Here is a 22,072-nt window from a genome sequence, read left to right as displayed (position 1 = left end):
ACTAGAGAAAGCCCATACGCGGCAATGTAGACCCAACACAGCCAAAAAAATAAAATAATAAAAAATAAAAGAAAATACGTTTCTCTAAACCCTCACAGTCAAAAATCTTCCCTTGGGTTGATGGATGTCTGATCATGGATGGAGAAAAAAACTCACATACATTAAATTACAAAAAAGTATATACAACAACACATAAAGCATAAACTTTGAATTAGAATATCAACACATTAATTAGTGCTGGATTAATCATGCCCTTGGCATGTTAAAATGTCCATATAATGACTCTGAAAAGAGGTTACATTGCATCCAAAAGACTTAGAGGTGTCTTTATTATTTTATTTATTTATTTGGCTGCATTGGGTCTCCGTTGCTGCTCACGGCTTTGTCTAGTTGTGGCAAGCGGGAGCTACTCTTTGTTGCGGTACGCGGGCTTCTCATTGCAGTGGCTTCTCTTGGTGCGGAGCACGGGCTCAAGGCGCGTGGACTCATTAGTTGTGGCTCGCAGGCTCAGTAGTTGTGGCTCGCGGGCTCTAGAGTGCAGGCTCAGTAGTTGTGGCGCACGGGCTTAGTTGCTCCGCGGCATGTGGGATCTTCTAGGACCAGAGCTCGAACCCATGTCCCCTGCCTTGGCAGGCGGATTCTTAACCACTGCACCACCAGGGAAGCCCCTGAGGTATCTTTAATATGCCTTCAATAATGAGGAGAAAAGGCACCCAGGAGAAGAGAAATCTACCATATATTGATTTGGCCATTACTGTGGGTTGAACTGTGTCCTCTACAAAGAAATGTTGAAACTCTAACCCCTGGCACCTGTGAATGTGACCTTATTTGGAAATAGGATCTTTGCAGATGTAATCAAGTGAAGATGAGGTCACACTGGATTAGGGTAGACTCTAATCCAATGACTGGTGTCCTTATAGGAAGAGGGAACTCTGGACACACACACAGACACACAGGCAAAATGTCATGTGGAGAGCAAGACAGAGATTGGAATGACAGATCTACAAGCCAAGGAATGTCAAATATTGCTGGCAACCACCAGAAGCTAGAAAGAGGCAAAGAAGGATTCTTCCCTAAAAACTTCAGAGAGACCACAGCCCTGCTAATACCTTGATTTCAGACTTCTGGCCTCCGGAACTTTGAGAGAATACATTTTTATTGTTTTAAGCTACCCAGCTTGTGGTAATTTGTTACGGCAGCCCTAAGAGACTAAGAGAGCCACCCACCAGCAATGACAGGCTATTCCACTGCCAGAAAAAGCCACCTTACAAAGTAGGAGTGTACAATTCAAGGGACACGGGTGGCTCATCTTACCTTCACATCTATGCTGTTGCTGGGAGGCAGACCTGGAGTCTCCTTCTGGCCCTGTCACTTACCGGATGTGCAAACTTAAGAAAACAAAGTAAATTCTCTGAGCTTTAGCCTCTCCATCTATGAAACTGGGGTAATATAATTTATCTCACAAGACCAGGGTAAAGATTCTGCATGAAGTACACAAAGCACTTTGCAGAGTGCTTGGACACATGGTGGCCAGTAAAACTACTAGGATTTTGCAAACAAAATTGCCCACATCAACCATAAAGTTGTGTTGGCGGGGATAAGGGGAGATTTCTACAGGGAAAAGACACCGGCTGGATTCCATCCTCCTTAAACACGTTCTCTGGAAGTCATAATTAAAATAACCAATAGGAAAGATGAAAGACTGTGGTATAGAGCCAAAATCATGTATGTAGCCACAAACCTTGGCTGTGTTGGTCCATCGGACTCTGGGGAGGGCCCATTCCTGGGTGAGGTGGTCGCATAGCAGTGCCCTTCATGGATCCACAATGGATATCTTCCACAACCCCCTTGTCGTGCATACCATCAATGGTCTGAAACATTTACAGAATATCAGTTAGACATCTCTTTCAGGCATAATATTTCTATCTGGTGTTTTAAGACCCCTTCCTAAAAAGTCTTCAAAATTGTGGCGCAATCATCTATTACCCATATGATAGTCATATATTTTGACATTTATTTTACATATCTTACTATTTACATAGATTTCATAGATGGGACAAAAAATAAAATAAAAAAGACTACACCAATAGGATCAGCAAAACTACCTGTGAAGTCAGAAGTTAAGGCTTTAAACAGTTGAAATTTTTTTGGTCATGTCAAAACCTGCAAATAAAAATGAAGTTCTGGGGGCTTCCCTGGTGGCGCAGTGGTTGAGAGTCTGCCTGCCAATGCAGGGGACACGGGTTCGAGCCCTGGTCTGGGAAGATCCCACGTGCCGCGGAGCGGCTGGGCCCGTGAGCCACAATTGCTGAGCCTGCACGTCTGGAGCCTGTGCTCCGCAACAAGAGAGGCCGCGAGAGTGAGAGGCCCACGCACCGCAATGAAGAGTGGCCCCCACTTGCCACAAGTAGAGAAAGCCCTCGCACAGAAATGAAGACCCAACACAGCCATAAAATAAATAAAATAATAAATACTTAAAAAAAAAAAAAAGAAGTAAACTCAGAACCATCTGCTTTAAAGCACCAGTCCCATATCCTTTAAAAAAAAAAAAAAAAATGAAGTTCTGTTCAGAAGGTAGACAAATATAAACTATTATTCCATACCCTCTTAAGTAAGTCCTGAAACCTGCCGTAGGTTGAAGCTAGTCCAAAGTCTGAATGAAGGAAGGAAGACTCTTTGAAACGTCTGTGATGATCTATTTTTTGGTAACTTTTTTTCATCAGAGGGGAAGGAACCATGGAAAGTTTAAAAGTTGAAACCAGAAAGTTCCAAGGCAGTTGGGAAAAGAGGGACAGACAGGGTAGAGCGGTGAATGGGGGTAAATACTGAACGGGAAAGAGGGTGAAACAGATGAAGCTATACTACAGAGGGAGGAAGACAGAAAAAGGTTAAAGGCAGAGTTTGGAAAAAAATAAAGAACACAGGGGCTGGAAATAGGACTTGAGGCCTTGTACACAACAGACACCCAATAAATAGCCATTGAATTGACACTAATCCAATCCAGAATTGGGCAATGGAGCATGTGTTTGAGAAAGGAAAAGTCTATTCCTCCCCAAACTGGAATAGCAATTTTCAAAACAGCCTGAAAGGAATATTTCCAGGAGTTTATAGAAACCAAATGACTTGAAGCAAGAAAGTATGAGTGTTTGCAGTTTTGGAGAAAGGAAAGTTAATTTCTGCAGAGTCAAAAGCATGCACTTGAAAAGAGGAGAAATTTACCATAAAGAGGATGTTCAGAAGAAAAATGGGAAGAATTTGGTATAAAGAGTGTCTCTGAGTCTGTTAAATAGTAATAATAGAGAGGAAATCAAAGCAACACAGCAGATGTATTTAGGCCACTTGTTTATTTATTTCCAGTAATGTTGAAAAGCAAAAAGCTGAAGCTCAGAGGGAGACGGAGGAGAATAAAGCTGCCTATAAAAAGATTCTCAGAAAGTGAAGGCATCTGGTCAGCAGGTGTGAACTCCAGGCACTTCACCATGTCCTCACCCAGGGAATTATCTGAGGGACTGCGGGCTGAGGAAAAGCAGGATGAGAAAATGCAAAACTGGCAGAATGAGAGCAAAACAAAACAAAAAAGAGCTTGATGGGGGCAGAGAACAGGAGAAAATGTGACGAAGATGCTAGATAACGAAACAGAAGGGATCAGAAGATACATTTATACATAAAAACAACCCAGGGCAAAAACATAACATTAACCCCATACACTCATGCATACGTTTAACTTTTAAATGCTTAAATAATAATAGAGGTGAGCTAAGTATTTTCCTTCAAATTTTTCATTTTGGAGGTGAAACATCCTTAAACCCTTCTGAAATTATTTAACCCGCTTGGACTAAGGTTAACAAGTGACAGATCCGGTCTATAATACACCTCCCAAATTAATATGAACACAAGATGATTTAATGACTTCGATATGTCTATACGTTCAATATGTCTCCTAAAGAATGTGATATGGAAAACAAGTAACTTTATTCCTTTACATACCTGACAAGCCAAAAATGTGTTTAAAAGAAATCAAAAAAGCAGGGAGAGAACTTGGGGATATTATAGGGTTATCCATGATATGTTGTTAAATGAAAAAGATGTTGTTTCAGAGTAATTAACAGTGATGATATGATGCTATTATGGTAAAAGGAAACATTTTTAAAATCATACCTGAATATGCATACCTGTGCTTAGATGGTATTTTTACTGAAGATGGAGAAAAGTAAGGTGTAAAAAGCATATACAATAAGCTGTTACCAGGGGTGAACCACTTCTTTTATTTATGTCAATATGGTTTTACTTTTCAAAATAAGCATATATTAATTTTCTGATTTGAAAATCATCAAATAACAAAATTTGCAAAAAATGAATCTTCCCTTCTGGGCTGCAATGCCTTACCTTAAAACTGACCTCCAGGGACTTCCCTGGTGGTGCAGTGGTTAAGAATCCGCCTGCCAATGCAGGGGACACAGTTCGAGCCCTGGTCTGGGAAGATCCCACGTGCCACGGAGCAACTAAGCCCGTGCGCTACAACTACTGAGCCTGTGCCTAGAGCCCGCGAGCCACAGCTACTGAGCCCGCGTGCCACAGCTACTGAAGCCTGTGCGTCTAGAGCCTGTGCTCCACAACAAGAGAAGCCGCCGCAACGAGAAGCCCGCGCATTGCAACGAGGAGTAGCCCCCGCTCACCACAACTAGAGACAGCCCGTGTGCAGCAACGAAGACCCACTGGAGCCAAAAATTAAAAAAAACAAAAACAGCGCTTCCCTGGTGGCGCAGTGGTGGAGAATCTGCCTGCTAAGGCATGGGACACGGGTTCGAGCCCTGATCTGGGAAGATCCCACAAGCCGCAGAGCAACTGGGCCCGTGAGCCACAACTACTGAGCCTGCGCGTCTGGAGCCTGTGCTCCGCAACAAGAGAGGCCACGATAGTGAGAGGCCCGCGCACCGCGATGAAGAGTGGCCCCCGCCTGCCACAACTAGAGAAAGCCCTCACAGAAACAAAGACCCAACACAGCCAAAAATAAATAAATAAATAAATAAAAACAAAAAAAACCAAACTGACCTCCAGTCCTACACAATTAAAGGGAAGACTTGCTCTTTTCTGCAGTAACCTTTCTGTTCCAAACCAGCCCTGTCCACCTGTGATGTCACCCGGAAAAGATGTAAAACCTCTACACATCTCTTCAGGCCTAACCTTCAGGTAATACACAATGGTCCCATAGATTTTCTTTGGCTACCGCTACCTCTCAAAGCAAATTGCCACAGAGGATCTTGTTTGCTTTCTCAAAAGGCCATTCTCTCTTCTTTGCATCTCCTGCAAAGGCGTAATGCCCAAGGCATACCGCTATGCTCATCCCAGCAGCAACAACCCGAATCTCATCAATGGACGATTATTATAACCTTCGTCCAGAAACAAACAACTGGCCCTGAGCTCTGCAAAATCAGAGCCCTCTTCCAAAACCAGAATAAAGCCACTTCACAAACAGAGAGCAAAGTGCATTTTTAGGAATTCCCTAAAAACTATTTTATTTCAATCAAAGCTTTTTTGAAAAAAATCCTTTAGGAAAGGACTCATTCTCCTTTTACTCTTTGGGACCTACGGGATCTTTTTAGGGAAGAATAATTTTCAATACGTTCATTCATGGATGATATACGGTACTTAACATACATAGTTGGAAAAAAAGCAAGACTTATTCACTAATATACTTATTTGCCAAGCCAAAATACCTGCAACCCACAATTCATAGGATCTGTCAGAACTCCATATTGTAGGACTTCCCTGGTGGTCCAGTGGTTAAGACACCATGCTTCCAATAATGCAGAGGGCATGGGTTTGATCCCTGGTCAGGGAAGTTCCACATGCCACGTGGCGTGGCCCAAAAAATAAAAAATAAAAAAAGAGAGAGAGGGAGAGAGAGCTGCATATTGTAGCTAACACTTTTTAAAAAGCCAAGATCAGATCTTCCTGACTGGTGCAACATCTGTAACAATAAAAGAGCCTTAGAATGTATGTTTTCAATAATGTACAAGATAAAAGAAAGACCTAGCTTGATTCTCTTGTAAACAATAGTAGAAAAAAGAGAAGGGGGTTATCAGTGATTATTAGCCATCCATGACTCAGAAGACAAGACTGGATGGGAGAATGAACTCTTACCTTATGCATTTGATGCATGCCTTCCTGCGGGAAGTCAGCAGACCCCATCGACGGCATAGGGTGTGAGACACTTGGAGGCCCAGGACTTGGCCCCATCATACTGTGGACGGAACCTGGGGATGGTCCAGGTCCTGGACTGGGCCCAAGAATTGGTCCAGGAGAGGGTCCCGGCCCTGGCGAAGGCCCTGGGTGGGGCATCGCACCAGGGTCTGTGGGCGTGGACATCTACTTCTCCTGACTCTGCCAGTCAGTACAGTGATACTGAGTTGGAAAGAAGAGAAAGGAATGTTTTAAACATGATGTTAAGATCAGAATAAAACAGTTGTTAGTATTAGATGGTGTCATTTCTGTAACAAACATCAAACAGAACTGCCCTGTCTAGCCCGAATGTTTGAGAGAGTGTGATATATATCCATCTGCCCTAGTCTTTATGAAGACCACTTATTTAAAATGATTCCCCGGAAAGATATAAATCATCTAAGATCCAACAAAAAGGCTCACTGGAGAAACTCAAATTTAAGACATAAGGAGAATTCTAAATAAGCTTAAAATTTATTACTGAAGTCAACAGATGCTCTCCATTACTTGGGCACCTTACAAGTCATTAACCCCCCAAAGCCATTAAAATATAAACCTCCTGAAGAAGTACCCAACCAAGACCCACTTGCATAAGTCAATAAGCATTCAAACTTCACAGAATTCTAGAGAGTTAAAAGGGGGAGAAAGTACAATTTCATAAATTGAGGATGAAAGGGAATTGCTAATCACGGGAGAAGAAGAGGTTAACGGGAGTCAGACAAATATGGGTTCACACAGCCGCGTATGCAATGACGCACTGAGACTAAAATGCGATGGTACGTGTAAAACCATAGCTCTGTGCCTGGCACAACAAGCAGCCTCTCTTACTGAGCATTACTCCCCAGCCCTGCCACCTCTACTCCAGCAGAAACGAACAGAAGGGCAGGTTAAGATGTGGTCCTCCCAACAGGTAATTAATTGAAGACCACGTGGACAGTGGAGGGCAGGGATTCATCCCAGGCCTCTCTGGGGTCCAAGACTCACAAGAAACATCAACCATGACTCCTGGATCGGGGCCCACCAGAGACGTGGTATGAAAATTCCGGTTCTCCAGCAAAGCGGTATTCCATCACCCATGTGCCAAGACTTCTTGGCATCCCCACCGGGGAACTGCCTCATGGGGTGGGTACGACTGAATCTTGGATATCAGCCAAAATGAGTAAATAAGCTGTTTTCTGAATTTTGATGGAGATGAATGATCCCAGGGTAGTCATGGTGATATATTATGTCATCTGGGGGCACACACCTGTACACACAAAACCTCTTCTGATGCCGAACTCACAGAATCCTAAGTGGACTTGCTTACCCACTGATTAGTGGCAGGGAAGAAATTAGACCATAGGGGCCCAGTCACCCACAGCAGGGCTCTTTCCATAGTGAAATGAGAGGTTAGAGGGAAAATTAAATGAAAAACAAAAAACCCACGTTACTTCCATTCTTAGCTAACTACCATTACCTCTCGAGGAATCTCTAGAATGTGAGGGCCATGAGGGTGAGGTCTTGCTCTTCTTTGCTCCTGTATCCCCAGCACCTCCAACCAGCATGGAGTAAGTGCTCAGAAAAGATCTGAATGAAGTGTAGACAAGGTTGCAAGGGCAAACTATTAATAGAGTCAATTATTAAATAAAAAAAATTAAGAGAGCAATCAGGGTTTGAGCTATGTTCAAACAAAGAAATCTTAAAAGTGGAGGCAAGAATTGGCCAATCTGATAAATGAATTAGGGCTAAAACAGGAAAGGATGAAAGTCTGCTTTGGAATGATTATAAGCAAGGGATCACTCAAACTGTTTTGCTGATACAAGATGGGACTAAGAGAACACAGTTCAAGTGATTTCTAAAACAACAGGGAAGCTTGGACAGTAAATTATAGCCTGAATTCACTAGAGAGCTAAATGTTATTATTTATTCTTTGTGATTAACAAAGCAGGCGGAAGTAACTTTTTTTTTTTTTTTTTTTTTGCATTCCACCCCCTCACATATACACACACCCACCCATGTTCAGTCAGCATTTTAAATTTAGGACGCTGACGTCAATTCAGGGGTACTACAAGTTAAAATGTTCTTTCATGTATATCAGCAAACTAATAAACCCCTTTATTTTTTAGTGAATAAAAGGAAATTGCTTACTTCCTGTTATGATCTACCTTGAAATTGGCTTCAATGGCTATGATGGCAAGATACCACAAGTTTGAACAATGAAGATACAAATGCTCAGTCAGCCTGGTAGTCCTACTTTTCATGTTTTATATTTTAATATCTATTATCCCAAAATACCAACGACTTTCTGTGCATATAATGACTTTCATCTGGGAGCCTCGTAGAATGTTGTAATTAATTGTATGCAGTCCCACAGAAACACTCATCATTTTTTGTTATAGGAAACTACTAAAAACTTCTTAGGGGGAGAACATATGAGACAGGAAATGGAAGAATATGGGCATAAAGAAGAATGTTAATATAGGAACGTGTTATATAGGAAACTTTTTCATAAGAAGAGAACCTTTAGGAGCACGCACTTAATGAATGTGTCCGTGAAACAGCACAGATGAACAAACAAGAAGCCAGCTCAGAGAAACAGCACAGTTTAACAAAGGAGCAAACCTGCCCCATCCCACACAGCTAAGGGATCTGGACTACCGCACAACTTGAATGTGACCCTCTGGCTTCTGACTGGGAGCCCAGAGACCTTGGGTTCTGCCCACCTCAGGGCTGCCACCAACCCCGGGGTTCCCGGGCAAAGCGTGTTTTTTTTCCTGGGGTTTCTCAGCTTCCTCTGGGCTTGGAATCGAAGCATCTCAAGGCTCCCTGCATCTGTCTATCCAGGACTTGCAGCATCTCCCGACTCCTCCAACCTTATGTGCGGGCGCGCTCATCAGTGAACCTCCAGGGCAGGACCCGGGCTGTCCCAGGATTCACGCCACGGCACCATCACCCAAGCGGACCAAAGAGGAGCACCTCTCAGAGACAAGGCCACAGTCCTGGCCTCCTATTCCTTCCTCTTCATTTCTGGTGGCAACTTCACGGTGCAGCTCCAAGACACAATTAAACTTTCCCACAGCGTAAAGCAATTCGGGGGTGTAAGTTACAAAGAGGTGCGAGTCTCCAGCAGAGGCGCAGGTCATTACTAAGTCCCTGTGGTTAAGGGTGAAAGTCCAGTATTGGCCAACTCAGCTTCCCCCTCACCCACCCTCCCGGTCTCCCTAGGAATCCAAACCCCTTTCTTTTCTCTTCCAGGCACCAATTAAGTGATGCAGATGGGGTGGTGACAGTGGGGACAGGCACAGGGCGGATGGGGGAGAGCCGATGGCTCCAGTAACCTTGAGAGGGCAGGAGTGCCAGGTCTCTCCGCAAGATAACACTCAAAATCTATTTTTATTTTGCGTTGGGGGGCGGGGCGGGGGAGTTTTACATTGTCACCAAAAAGAACGGCCTGTTCCATAATTACATGGCCAATATAAGGAAGAAAACGTGTCTGTGTGTAAGGAGGTTAGGCACACAGACCTCCCCGTACCCCGGCACTGCCAGGCCCCTCTCCTCCCCTCAACGCTTCCCTCCACCTCACACCAGCACTCCCCGAGGGCCAGGCCGCTGCGTTCTTAGCCAAGAATTTTTCAGCAGTACACCCTGTCTTTTTTCGTCCTGACCCTGCCTTTACAACCGGGGAGTGCGTGCTTTTTAAAAATAAAAGTCGTTGGAGCTTCCCACAACTCCAACCGCTGTAGACATCCTCCCTCAGCCCGAATTCCCTGCCTCTCCCCTTTGCAGAAAGCCCCAGCACACCCATCTGCATATTAAAGGGAGTTCAACTTCATGGAATTTTAAGGGTCACCAGTCCAACCACGACAACCAGGACAGAACGTCTACCGTCCTGTCTCGCTCCAATCAGCTGAAAGATCCCCACACTTGCAGTAAGACTTAAACACAACCCCATGTGCTTCGGAATCATTTCAGGGACTTGACTTGAGGACACATTTGGTCACGTCCCCATTTAAAAGAGGAGGGCAGGAAGGGACCACAGAGCTTGCCCAAAGTCACATCTGTGAGTAGAGCTTTTTATCTCTTGACTCCCGGCCCAATACCGAGTCACGGCCCCATCAGGCAAGCCAGGCCATCCACCGGTGTGGAGAGCTGTCACTCAGGCTGAGTAATGACGCACAGGAGTGCGAAGCGGAGGATGCAGAAGCAAAGATGGAAACAATGGGAGATGTCGCGAGGATTGGGATTTGGCTGTGATCCTATGTTAATGTACGAAGGGACAGAGGAGTGAAGAAAAGCCCTCGAGAGACTATGAGGCAGAGACAATGTTATGAACTTAAGAGGTCGGTGATGTTTAATCAAAGATCCAGAGGACCTGTTTTACTCATCTGTTCCCAACTGTCCTGGCTCTCCCCTGGGCACAAGGCATGGAGGATGTACAAAAATGACCAGAGGGCTTACCCAGGGCTCTGCAAGTCTGACAGGGAAACAGGACTTATCCATAAATAGCAGTGAGGAAAAAAAAAAAAAAAAAAAAAAAAGAACATGCAAGTTCCTGCAAGACCAGAAGGGGTATAGCTAGAGTGTCCACTGTAGTCACGGGCAGGAGAGAGGACTTACAGCTTGGAGGGCGGAGGCAAGAAAAGGGAATTAAGGGAGGCTTCGTGGAGAAGGTGGCATTTCTGCTAGGCCTTGCAGTAAAAATACATAATAAATAAATGTTTCCTAGCACTAGATAACACCTCAAATAACTCTTCACAAAACGTAATAAGGAAGCGTGGGGTAATCTTGGATCTCCAGCAGACCTTTATCTCTGTTGCATTTACAGAAAGACTTTGGGGTACAGGTCAAAGGTGGAATATGAGAAATAAAAGTTAGGCCCAGTTCACATCCCTAAGAATAACTGTTGTTTTAAAGTTTTCTGGCTGTTATGGAGAACGATTAAGGCTCAGGAGATAGTTAAGATAAGAGTTCTTTTTATGTCTGTTTGCTGATTCAGACTGTCTCCCCTGACCCTGAAGGTTTTCTCTGTAGCTTTCTCTATAAATGAATTGAGAATTCCCCCACAAGAAATAGCAACATCTCTAGAACTGGAACACGAGTGCTGCTGTTCTTGATGGGGGAGTAGAGAGTAGGTAAGAACAGCAAGGAAGATAAAAGAAATAAATCTACCAGAAGTTTCTTTTTTAGAGGCCAAGGTTGTCTGGATAGGTGGTGAAATGTACCCAAAGCCCTCGTGCTTCTTGGTCTGAGACGTGCAACTTTAAACAGTGCACGAAATGATTTGTGCCACAGATAAAAACCACACTGTGCTTAGAGTGAACATTCTACGTGGCTGGCCTGAAACTCGAGAAAAGCATGGAAAACATCTTTCTCGCTGTCATTCCCGGCGGTTTACCATTCAAAGTCGAGGTTGTTTTAAAAAGCAGTTGGATGAAAAGTGTGCTGTGTTTGTTGGGTTTCTGCGAACTCCGTGTCGTTGAGTCAAGGAAAGGAATTAGGATGCGAGCTGCTGCCCTCACTTGGAATAAAAAGCCTTGGGACCGTCCCTGGCCAGAGTCAGACCTGGCAGGGGCTCCAAGGCAGATCAGTGCAGGACAAGAGAGAAAACAAACTTCAGGGGCCAATTACAGCCCCGTGAGCCCCAGGCACTGCCTCAACAGGAACCTGGCTCTTGACATTATCACCCTAGACATACCATGAGCTGCCTTCTCAGAAGAGTCTACCTGTGATGCAATTCCATGACCTCTTTGGTGAGGACAGCCAATGTTTCCACAAAGGAAAAATTATTTTAAGCAGGGTGTTTACGAGAAAACCCAAAGTACTAGAAGCTCCTCAACAAAATAGCACTCCAGCAGAGCATCCCTCTAACCCAAAATCCATGTCCACTGGTAGTTACAAAGGTAATCACAGACAACTATCACTTCTTAAATTCAGTTGAACCCAAACTGCTAGGTAATTGGTCAAAACCAAAACAGACAAACCAACAAAAACTAGTAGCAAAGCGTGACACCCTGAAATGTAATTCGTGTGTATTTACACATACACCCATCCTTCCTAGGTTCTGTTAGGCCCCTTTGCAAGGCAACCTCATTTGGGATGCTGATAAGAATCAATGATAGCCACTTTCGTCTCTGTCTGCTAAGATAATTTTATTTACACACTAAACATGTAAGAGTCTGAAATACATACTGTAAGAACTTTTTCTGGCTGAGATGGCACACGTTGACTTAGCAGTAAAACTTGACCATTATATGCTGAATGAACCCCAGCAGACCAGTGAGATGCCCCACTTTCCCCGACTTTCACAGCAGCAACAAAAATTCAGGCATGAACCCTTCAAGTTCACTGCAATTAAAATGAATAATGGCCATTTACAGTGTTAATCTGCCATTAAAAAAATAAATCACCATGTAGTTTATTTGACCTCTGAATTTCAAGTTCTCTTTTACAAAACAGGCATAATAGTAGTCAGCTACCTCAATTTTGATATGAAGCAAATAAAGTATTACATATGAAAACACCTTGTGAGCTATCGTATAAAAATGTATGTTATCGCGAGGATCCTTCTAAAGGCTTCAATTCCCACCCTGGACTTGAATTCACAATCTGCTAGATTAATCTAACATATTTTTGTTCATGAATTCCCTTGCTCCAAACTTCTGAGAGAAACCTCCAACACACGTTGGATAAAACATTCATGCTTTAGCCTGGAAATCAAGTCTTTCTACCTTCTCCAACTTTTATCTTTTGAAAATTCTTCCCAACTGGAACCTCTTGCCCTGGGCAACCAGGTCAAAATTGGTACATTGGTCTTCTCACAGTTTCTTTAGGCTCGGGCCCTGTGATCTCAGGACTTTCTCCTGATCTCATATGATCAGCACCCACCACCCCACCCCTGCCCTCCTCTGGCCACAATCGTCCTCCATCTCGAAGACTTTATCTACGCCATGCACTCAAGAGAGCTCATCCTGATCTCTCCCTGTATCAAGTGGTCTGTGCGGTTTACAATTTGCTATTCATACATGTTCAGGCATGTTCTTTATAAGACATAAATTCTCGATTGCAGATCATTCATTTTTTTACGGATTTATAGACTTTGCTTAATAGCATTTTAGTGCATGTAAGAATCCAGCACAACAGCAAACGGCAAAAGAGTTGCAAATATTTGCAAAGCTATTACATGCCCAGCTTTCCTCACGGACATTCAATTTCCAAGTTCAATGACTTAACTCCCAGTAGGATGGTAAAAACTGGACCATACAACCTCAAGAAGGTAAAGAAATACAGTCATTCTAAACAAGAAAACACAATCCTAACACAAACTGATAGAGAACTTCCCTTGGACTTCTGTTAACCTGTAAGATAACATATCCCAATGCTTTTTGGTCAAAGATTTTTTTGCTGTTTTTAAGTAACTTTAATTCCACAATTCTGAATTCAGTTTAAACAAACAAACAAAAAAAAGAGAGAGGGGGGGAGTTATATTTAATGGGTTTTAAACTTCAAATTTATTTCAACTTCTATGAATTCCATTCATCAATTTACAAAAGGGTCAGCCCATATTTCAATTAGGTCAGTTTCTAAAAAGTTTCTAAAATATTAGTGCTTGCAGAGAGGTAGATGATATATTGGCAGAAGACTGATGCTTAATATATGTGGAACCTAGAAAAATGGTACAGATGAACCGGTTTGCAGGGCAGAAATTGAGACACAGATGTAGAGAACAAACGTATGGACACCAAGGGGGGAAAGCGGCGGAGGATGGTGGTGGTGTGATGAATTGGAAGATTGGGATTGACATGTATACACTGATGTGTATAAAATGGATGACTAATAAGAACCTGCTGTATAAAAATATAAATAAAATAAAATTCAAAAATTCAAAAAAAAAAAAAACGAAGACTGATGCTTATACACCACCTAAAATTACATAGAATACTGTCATCTTTTCAAAAATATAAAATTATACAGGCATATTCCCTGATGGTAACTGAATGTTCTGAAAGTCTTATATCTAATAAAACATTACAATTCATAGTTGGCTTCAGTTACATAATAATGTAACATGAAGTCCAGAAAGGCACCACTTATGTAAATATTTCAGTCAAAAATCCTGTATTTTATATCTAAAGCATCATTCCAAATGAGTGATTTACTTATTCTCTCATAATTAAAATTAAATAATGTTTATATCCAACATTCAAAAGATTCAACTATTTAGCTCCTGAATTTCATCAGCTGTGTTACATGTTTTGCTAAAGTACAATTATTCAAGTATCTTTGACTGTATCTTTAAAATCTCTAATATATCTACAACACTTTCAAAAAAAGTGCTATATTAATATGAGGGAAAAAAGTAATAATAAACAGTAATAAACTTGTAAAGTTTTCCAAACCCAGGTTGCAGGATCCCATTTAACTTGGTGATAAATATCTTAGGCAAATAAATATGCTATGTTTCATAATGACTCTGGCAGAACTAAGTTTTAGAGTCCTATATTCCCTGGAAAATATTGTCATGATTTTCTATGTAGAAAAAATAAACACCCCAGGGCTTCCTAAATACTCTACCAAATAACCTACCACCACCTGTATTTTCTATTCCCAACTACTTATAGAATGATCCATGACTTTATTAACTGGCTAGAGATTAAAGTTCCATAAACAAATGCTTCCAAAGATGACAGAAAATTCAGTATCCTCTATTGTTCAAAAACAAACTACAGGACACATGTAAGAAAAAGGAGCAATTGAGATGATCATTCTTTTATAGAAAAAAGTGACCAAAAAAATCAGAAGCAGCTCCCCAAAACGGCTTTTCACATCAGGGAAATTTTCTCATCTGTTCACCAGAAATACTGCAGAAGAAAAATGTGACTCATTTACGTAGCGTTTTCTAAGGCCACTCATGGTCAGCAACAAATTGTCCATGACTTCCCTTAAAATCATCTTGACCAGAAACAGTGTGAATCAAAACTTCTGGTGGCTAAATCAGGTCTGATCAACCCAGCCTCGGTATGCTAGTGCTGGGAAACACTCTTTAGCATTATATTTGTGACAGTTCAGTTGTTCTCATGGCACCATGTCAAGATGTCATAAATAGTGATTTATTATTTCTCTGGAGTATCAAAAAGCTGCTGACCTAGGAGAGTTTGACAAAGGCCTTGTTTACAAAGGAAGACTGCTAAAGGGAAAAAAAAGCCAACATGAAAACACTAGAGGATGGCACCACTTTTATAATATATGGAAGTCTTCTCTTTTATGGTCTTGTTCCAATACATGATAAGCCCTCAAATTGAAATGTCAAAATATTACCGGAATATAAGGGGTATCACGATGATCTCCTAGAAAAGCATGGTATGTGTGCTTTCATGCTCGCCTGTAAAATAACTTATCTTAAACTTAATCAAAGAAAAAAGGTTTCAATAATTATTTCTTCGCCAAAGTGGTACTTTCTGCTTATAGTGTCAGAAATATTTTAAACAGAATCCAAACATTAACAATATGACAAGTGCAGAGGCACTTTTTTTTTTTTGGTCAATTCCAAGCCTCAGGTGTTGGTCAAAGCACTTTTTAAGAAACTTGACGAGAAATGCTCAAAAACCACTTTAAAAAAACGAACAAAAGAAAAGATCTAAGGCTGCTTTGAACACACGCTGGCGGTGAATATTTTCTGTGAAACCCCACAGGGCAGCCAGTCCCCGAGCTGGGATGTAACTGATGTCACTCAGGAGAGAAAAGCTGCATGTAAGGAAGCACCCCCTCACCTCTGCCAATTCTTCAAGGGTTGTGATACCCCAAACTCCTGATTTATTTTACAGTGTTCTTCAACAATATGGCTTCTCTCTTTAATGCCCCCAACAAGGTAGAGGGGCGGCTGTCTACAGGTTTGGTTTTTTATTTCAGGTCACATCCATAAATACCTTTTGTACCTAACAGGCATCTCCAAATCCCCTCTTTCCAGCAGCGAACATTCCAGTTGTCAGGGAGCTTAAAAAAAAAAGTCCTGGAGAATAAAAGGGCAATTAGATTCCTAAAAGAGAAAGTGTGTTCTATTTGCATAACAATGCACCAACTTGGATTCAAACCTGCCACACCTCTTAACACTTCACCAGTGAGCTAGAAGTAGGCTAGAAGCCTAGCAAGTCTAGTGTAAGCAAACAAGCCTGGGGTAGTGGTCCCCCAAAAAACTGGTGGAAAATATCACTGAAACATTTGAATGTGCACATATAAGTCTACACGCACATATAACACTGGGCATGGCTTTTATTTCAGTACAGCTCTCAGAGGTTTCTGAGTCTTACTTACATGGTTAGACAGGAATTTTCTTCCACTCAGTACTCAAGCAACAATCTTTCTGTTCCTACAAGCATTCTCTTCCAACAGCCAGGTGTAAATTAAAAAGTCCTTTGAAATGGAAGTTTAAATTTGAACTCTGCTATTGGTAACGCATAGACGTTAAAAATAACCACTCAGTGCGGTAGACAAACGTGTATCCTTAATGTCTTCCTTATGCTCTAACATCACACATAGTTAGGAACACAGCCTACCCAATAACCAGGAGATAAGGATGACACCTCTCCATAAAATACCGACCCGGGTCGCTTTGCTTTTTCAAAAGCACCAACCTCCGTCAGGTTAAGGAGGAGAAAAGAAAGAAAGAAAGAAAAGGGACAACCTTGCAAAAACTCTCCAAAAAGTTATATAAACAAAGGAGGGGGGGAAGCCCAGTATGGGCTTTGCACCCATGTGCTACTAAAGTTACATAACACCCGCTGCAGACATTAAAGAAGGAATGGATTCGGTACAACAGCCCCACTTCCCTCGACTCTCCAGCCTGTCTCCTGCTCTTAAAAAATCCAAACGCCTGGCAGGACCAAGTGGACGACTCTGAATATTTATTTTACTGTTGGAGTAAATACTGCGAGAGTTGGAGGCACGTTTAGGCCCGAAGTTTGCATGTGCAATGGCCCCAAGGCGCAGCGACTCCACTCCCCAGACCCGGAGAAGAACTGACAAGGGACAGCAGCCAGCAAGGCCTTCTTCTTCCCCTCGCGGTGCCTCCCGCTGGAAAGTTTTCCACGCGATCGACCGGAGGGTCGGGAGCCGGCTTCCCCCGCCTGCCTGACTTTGCAGGCACGGCGAGCCGGGAGACCGGAGGGGGCCGGCAGGGAAAGAGCTGGAAAGCTCTGCACAGGGCGGGGGGCGGCGGCGCAGAATCCTTACCTGGGGGACACGGAACAAAAAGAGGCGCGGGGCTCGCCGAGCCTGCAGTGGCAGCGCGGCCGGCAGCCCGGAGCGGGTCTTCCCCGCCCGAGCCCTAGGCCGGCGCCAGAGTCCGCGGCCCGGCCCCGGCCGCCGCTGCCGCTTCCTCCCTCGCGCGCGTCATGTCACGGCGATCAAACATGTCTGTGTGCGCTTCGCTGCTGTGACTTCCTGATTCTCTGCCGCTCGCGCGCGCACACTCACACTCACAGCCAGCCACACGCACACGCCACCGCCCCCACCCCACCCCACCCCAGCCCCCGCCACCAAATCTCGTCTTGTCCTCCCCCGGCTCCCGGGCAGGGCGCGGGCAGGACCGGCTGCCCGCGCCGCTGCTCGCGACGCACCGGCCCCGGCGCGCACTCACGCACTCACACTCCCGCGCAGCCACACTCGCGCCGGCCCCGAGGGCGCCGAGACGCGAGCTGCGGGAGCTCGCCGCCCCCTCCCACCCTCCCTCCCTACTTAACCTCCCAGCCAAACTTTTTTTTTTCTGCCTGATCCACGTCCAACTTCCCTCCGCCCCCCCCCCCACCTCCACCCCCCAGCAGTCCGGCCAGCCCCGTGCTCACCAGGATCCGCTGCAAACTGCAACCCGGATAAAAATAATAATGCAATCCAGGCGGCGGAGGCGGGGGCGAGCGCGCAGACACTGGCGGGAGGCGATTTCCCCGCGTGTACCGGAAACCGGCCGAGCGCCGGGACCCGGGAGCGGGTGTCCCCCCGGAGCCCGCACCGCTGCGCCCCGCCCCGCGCGGTGCAACTGCGCCCAGGCTGCGAGGCCTCGGTGTGCGCCCGCAAACGGAGGGCGACTAGGGGCTGGCGCGCCGGACTGGTTATTTGGGGAAGTGCATCGCGACACCTTTGCAGATGGCATGGCCGTGTTTTGCAAAACAAACGGGGGAAGGGAAGACGGCTAGATGGAGGGGGGAAGCAGAGGAAGGAGTAAACCAGGTTGGGATGGGAATAAAGCAAACTCGAAAGCAAGGAGTGAGAAGGAAGGGGTGCGTGTCATCGTTGGGGGGAGGCTCCCTCCCGGTCACCCCGCCTCCCGCCCTCGCCAGCCTCCCCATTCCCTCCCCCCCGCAGCCCTTCCCCTTCTCCGGCGAACGCCACGGCCGCTGCCCGGGTGCGCGCGGGTCCTGTTTGTGACAGTCAGGCAGAGAGGATTATCCGGATCATGGCCTCCCCGGCCCGCAGCCACGGTGGCTCCCCTAGCACCCGGATGATCGCGGGCGACCCACGCCCGCGGTTTCCGCAGCTCGAGCTAGGGGAAGACGCAGAGCAAAAGAAAACAAACCCGGGAAGGGGGAGGGCAGGGTAACTGAGCCCGGCAAGCACCTCCGACCTCCTTCTTCGGGACCTCCTCCCTCCCTCCCAGCAGTGCGGCCCGGGCCGGACACCCCGAACTTCAACACCCGAGCCCGCGCGGCCGCCAGGTACCAGGGGCAGGGACGCCCGCAGTGCCCCGGGCGCAGCAGCCCCCCGCCCGGCAGCCCCTTTGCCTAAAGGCCTGCCTACCGGTCAGCGCCCCCATCCCCGCCCGAGGGAACGCGCGAAGTGGAGGTGACACCTCCGACGCCGCACGCACCGGCCCCGCGGCGTTGGCTGCCGCCGCTTCGGCGCGCCAGCTTCGGCTTCTCCCGCCGCGATCCGCTTGCGTCTCCGCAGCCGGAGCCCTTTAAACAAGTCCCCGGGAAGCGGGTGGCAGCCGCGTTCGTTGGCGCCCCGCCGCCAGCCCGGGCTCCTCGCCCTCCTCTCCCGTTCGCGTTCCAACTCTTCCGGGGAAGACTGCTCTGGAAGAACTGTCGCGTTTCCATCCTCCTTCCCGGTCCTCCTGCCAACCCCCCACCACCCTAGCTTTTATAGGAATGGGGGGATTGCAACCTTGCCGAGTGTGTGTGTGTTGCAACCTGGAGTTGGCAGCGCATCGCTGACTGCCTACCTAGGGTCAAGGCTGTGGTTTGTTGGGATGTTCCTCCCCTTGCCTCCTTGAAGTAGTCATTATTACTGTTATTATTAGAACAGCAAGGTTCTGTTGAAACTTTCCGGTTTCTCCCACCGCCTCGCGGGAGCTGCTGTTAGAGCATTCCACCTGAGGCCCGCAGGGAGGAGGCGGGCTTTTTTTGTTGTAGCGATTGGCCCGCCTGTTTGTTTTGGGCTCCGTGCATGCACAATAAATAATAATTAGGATAATAATGAATAATCCCCGGCGAAGGCGGCGCGGTGCCGGAGGGGTTTGTGCCGCGGCTGCAGCCCGGAGGCCGGAGGGAGGGGAAAGAGGAGAAAGGAGTTGTAAGTTATATTTACCTTGTTCGCGAGGAGTGTGCTCGCTGAATCTCTTCCCTCTGTGAGTCACCCAGAGTACAGAAACAGAGGGAGAGAGGACTAGATTATGAATATGACTTCATTGATGACAGCCATCCCCTCCTCTTCCTAAACTCCGGCTCCGCCCCGCGTCCCACCCTCACCGCCTCCACGGGCGCCGGAAGACGCGCCGCAGTTGGCCCCGTGCGCCGCTCTTCCCTGCCCGCCTGGGCGCGGGTTGGCGGGACGCGCCTGTCACTCGCCCCGCTCAGCGACTCCCGAAGCTCGGAGGGGAGGAGGAGGCGGTGTGCAAGAATGTGGATCGAGACAGCTCTACTGTATGCGTGGATCCGTGTGTGTCTGCAAGGCGCCGGCTCTCTGGCCGTGTTTGTGCGTGGAACAGAGAAACCGAGCAGGACGCAGAAAGCCCGGAGACCTGATGGAGTTGGGCACCCGTTATCCCTTCCCGGCGGTCTTCCAGGGCCGCTGCCGGGCTCCTCTCGGGAGGCTGGGAAGCGGAGGAGGCAAAGCGAAAGAGAGGGCAGCCGTAGTAATAGCGCGTAGTAGTTTGGGGTTATGTGAAGAAGGTGCTGGAATTTAACTGCGCCTCCGCCTGCCAGAGCGAGCCTGCAGAGGGAAAGGGAGGGGACGAGGGGAGGGCTCCGAGTGGCACCAAAGCTGTTTGTGGCACAGCGTTGAGCATGAGAAAAAACAGGCATCGACGTGCTGCCCGAAACTTTTTCTCCCCTACCCCGCCCCACCCCCCCCCAAGGCTGTAATTATAAATCTCCCTTTCTCCCCCCGTAAAAAGGAAGGCGGGCACAAAGAACATTCCTGCTAAATCTGTCTCTTTTCTAAAGGACTGCAAGCTTCCAAATGCCAACGAGGGAAAAACAGCTGGGAGGCTGAACGCCTTATAAATAAATAAACCCGCCCTAACCCCTTGTGGATCAGACAGAGCACTTTAACCTTACCTCACCTGTCATCTTCGTGTAAAATATATACAAAAAATAGGGGGAAACAACCTCGTGGGGGCGGGGAGGGAGGGTCAGGGGGCAGTTGAAGCATGGAATCTGCTTTTGATTTAAGAAGGGTAATAAATCTCTTTTTCTCTCCTGTCCGAAGTCTCTTCGCCTCCACCCCACATTTAAGACCAGTTAAGGCTACAAACAGCCAACTGCTGGCACTTGGCGGTTTTGAGACCTCTTGTTCCCATTTTCCTTGAAATACAGTACTTCGGCTGGACGAATAGGTCAGTGTTTGCTGAGACAATTTGATTTTTAGTTTTACGAAGTGTGAAAGAGTGTTAGGAGATTTTAAATCAGGGGCCTATTATTTTAGCCTCAGATGAATGTAGGTGCTTGACTCTTAAAATTAAAACTGTTCCTATATGGTAGTGTTATGGAAAGTATGATTTATCCCTTATTTTGTAATGTAATGGCTTAAATTAGTCATGCAAAGCGCACTGTGGCTATTTGGTTGAGGAGTTTGCCCCCCTAGAATAAAATCCTAGTTTAACACCATTTTACTGTTGCAAAATTGCCTCTATTTGAGCAACTGGGTCTGAAATACAGTTCTAGGACGCTTAAAAAACTATGCACTGGATACATTGAAGACAAGAAGCTGTGGAAAGAACACTGCTGCAACGTGCTGCATGTGGTCATTAAGCGGCAAGAATTGTTTATGTTGCTGGTCCGTTGCTGGTCCATTGCTGGTGGAAGACGAGTCTGCAAGGGCACCGTTTTCAGGTGGCTGGGAGTGTCAAGGATCATGCACCCTGCAGTTTTCTAAGGCTTCGCTACTTGCTTGTTAACCTGAGCTTCATAATTTTCTGTCTATCCCAAAGTGAACCTCAAGACAACAAAAGATAACACATCTAAAAGAAGTAGAATATAGTATGCCCTGAAGAATCTATTGTAATAACTTGTTTTTCTGCCTGAGGATATGCCAGTATAACTATTAATTAGGTGAGAAATCTTAAACAAAATTTAGTAATGTAGTAAAAAGTATAACTTCCAACTGCCTAATAAATTACAACTAATAATATAGCCAGATAACCTAGTTGTCTGTAAAAGGGCTTTAACTAATGGTGATGCTTAATACCTTAGGTAATATAAGGTTTTAATTTGGGCGAGGGGGGGGTTAATCTGTTTCCCTGGCATGCCAACCTCACATGCCAATTTTCAGAAACTGATGACTTCATCTTTATTCCCTTGTGAATAAGTGCCCTTTATCCCTTTAAGATTCCACCTTCACCTGCCATGCCAAATTTCAAAAAGAGAACAATCATCTTAGTGAG

The 22,072-nt window shown here is 45.7% G+C and overlaps 1 protein-coding gene across 7 annotated transcripts in view; it reads right to left on the bottom strand.

The window, feature by feature from the left end:
- Positions 1–22,072, bottom strand: part of SMARCA2 (SWI/SNF related, matrix associated, actin dependent regulator of chromatin, subfamily a, member 2) — a 191,005-nt gene that overhangs the window by 154,572 nt on the left and 14,361 nt on the right. The window contains exons 1-4 of one of the 7 annotated variants that reach the window (XM_061200379.1): positions 19,777–19,868; positions 7,679–7,788; positions 6,145–6,405; positions 1,742–1,871 (exon numbers count right to left, since the gene is read on the bottom strand). In XM_061200379.1, coding sequence (XP_061056362.1) covers positions 1,742–1,871; positions 6,145–6,369 — 355 coding nt within the window. In that variant the 5' untranslated portion in view covers positions 6,370–6,405; positions 7,679–7,788; positions 19,777–19,868. Of the gene's footprint in view, positions 1–1,741; positions 1,872–6,144; positions 6,406–7,678; positions 7,789–16,124; positions 16,208–17,427; positions 17,661–18,038; positions 18,160–19,057; positions 19,245–19,776; positions 19,884–22,072 lie in introns of those variants that run through there. The other 6 variants (XM_061200381.1, XM_061200378.1, XM_061200382.1 and 3 more) reach the window with 6 other exon arrangements.

The sequence above is a fragment of the Eubalaena glacialis genome, chromosome 9, assembly GCF_028564815.1.
Source record: "Eubalaena glacialis isolate mEubGla1 chromosome 9, mEubGla1.1.hap2.+ XY, whole genome shotgun sequence".
NCBI classification, from domain to species: Eukaryota; Metazoa; Chordata; class Mammalia; order Artiodactyla; family Balaenidae; genus Eubalaena; species Eubalaena glacialis.
This window is presented reverse-complemented; position numbering and strand designations above follow the sequence as displayed.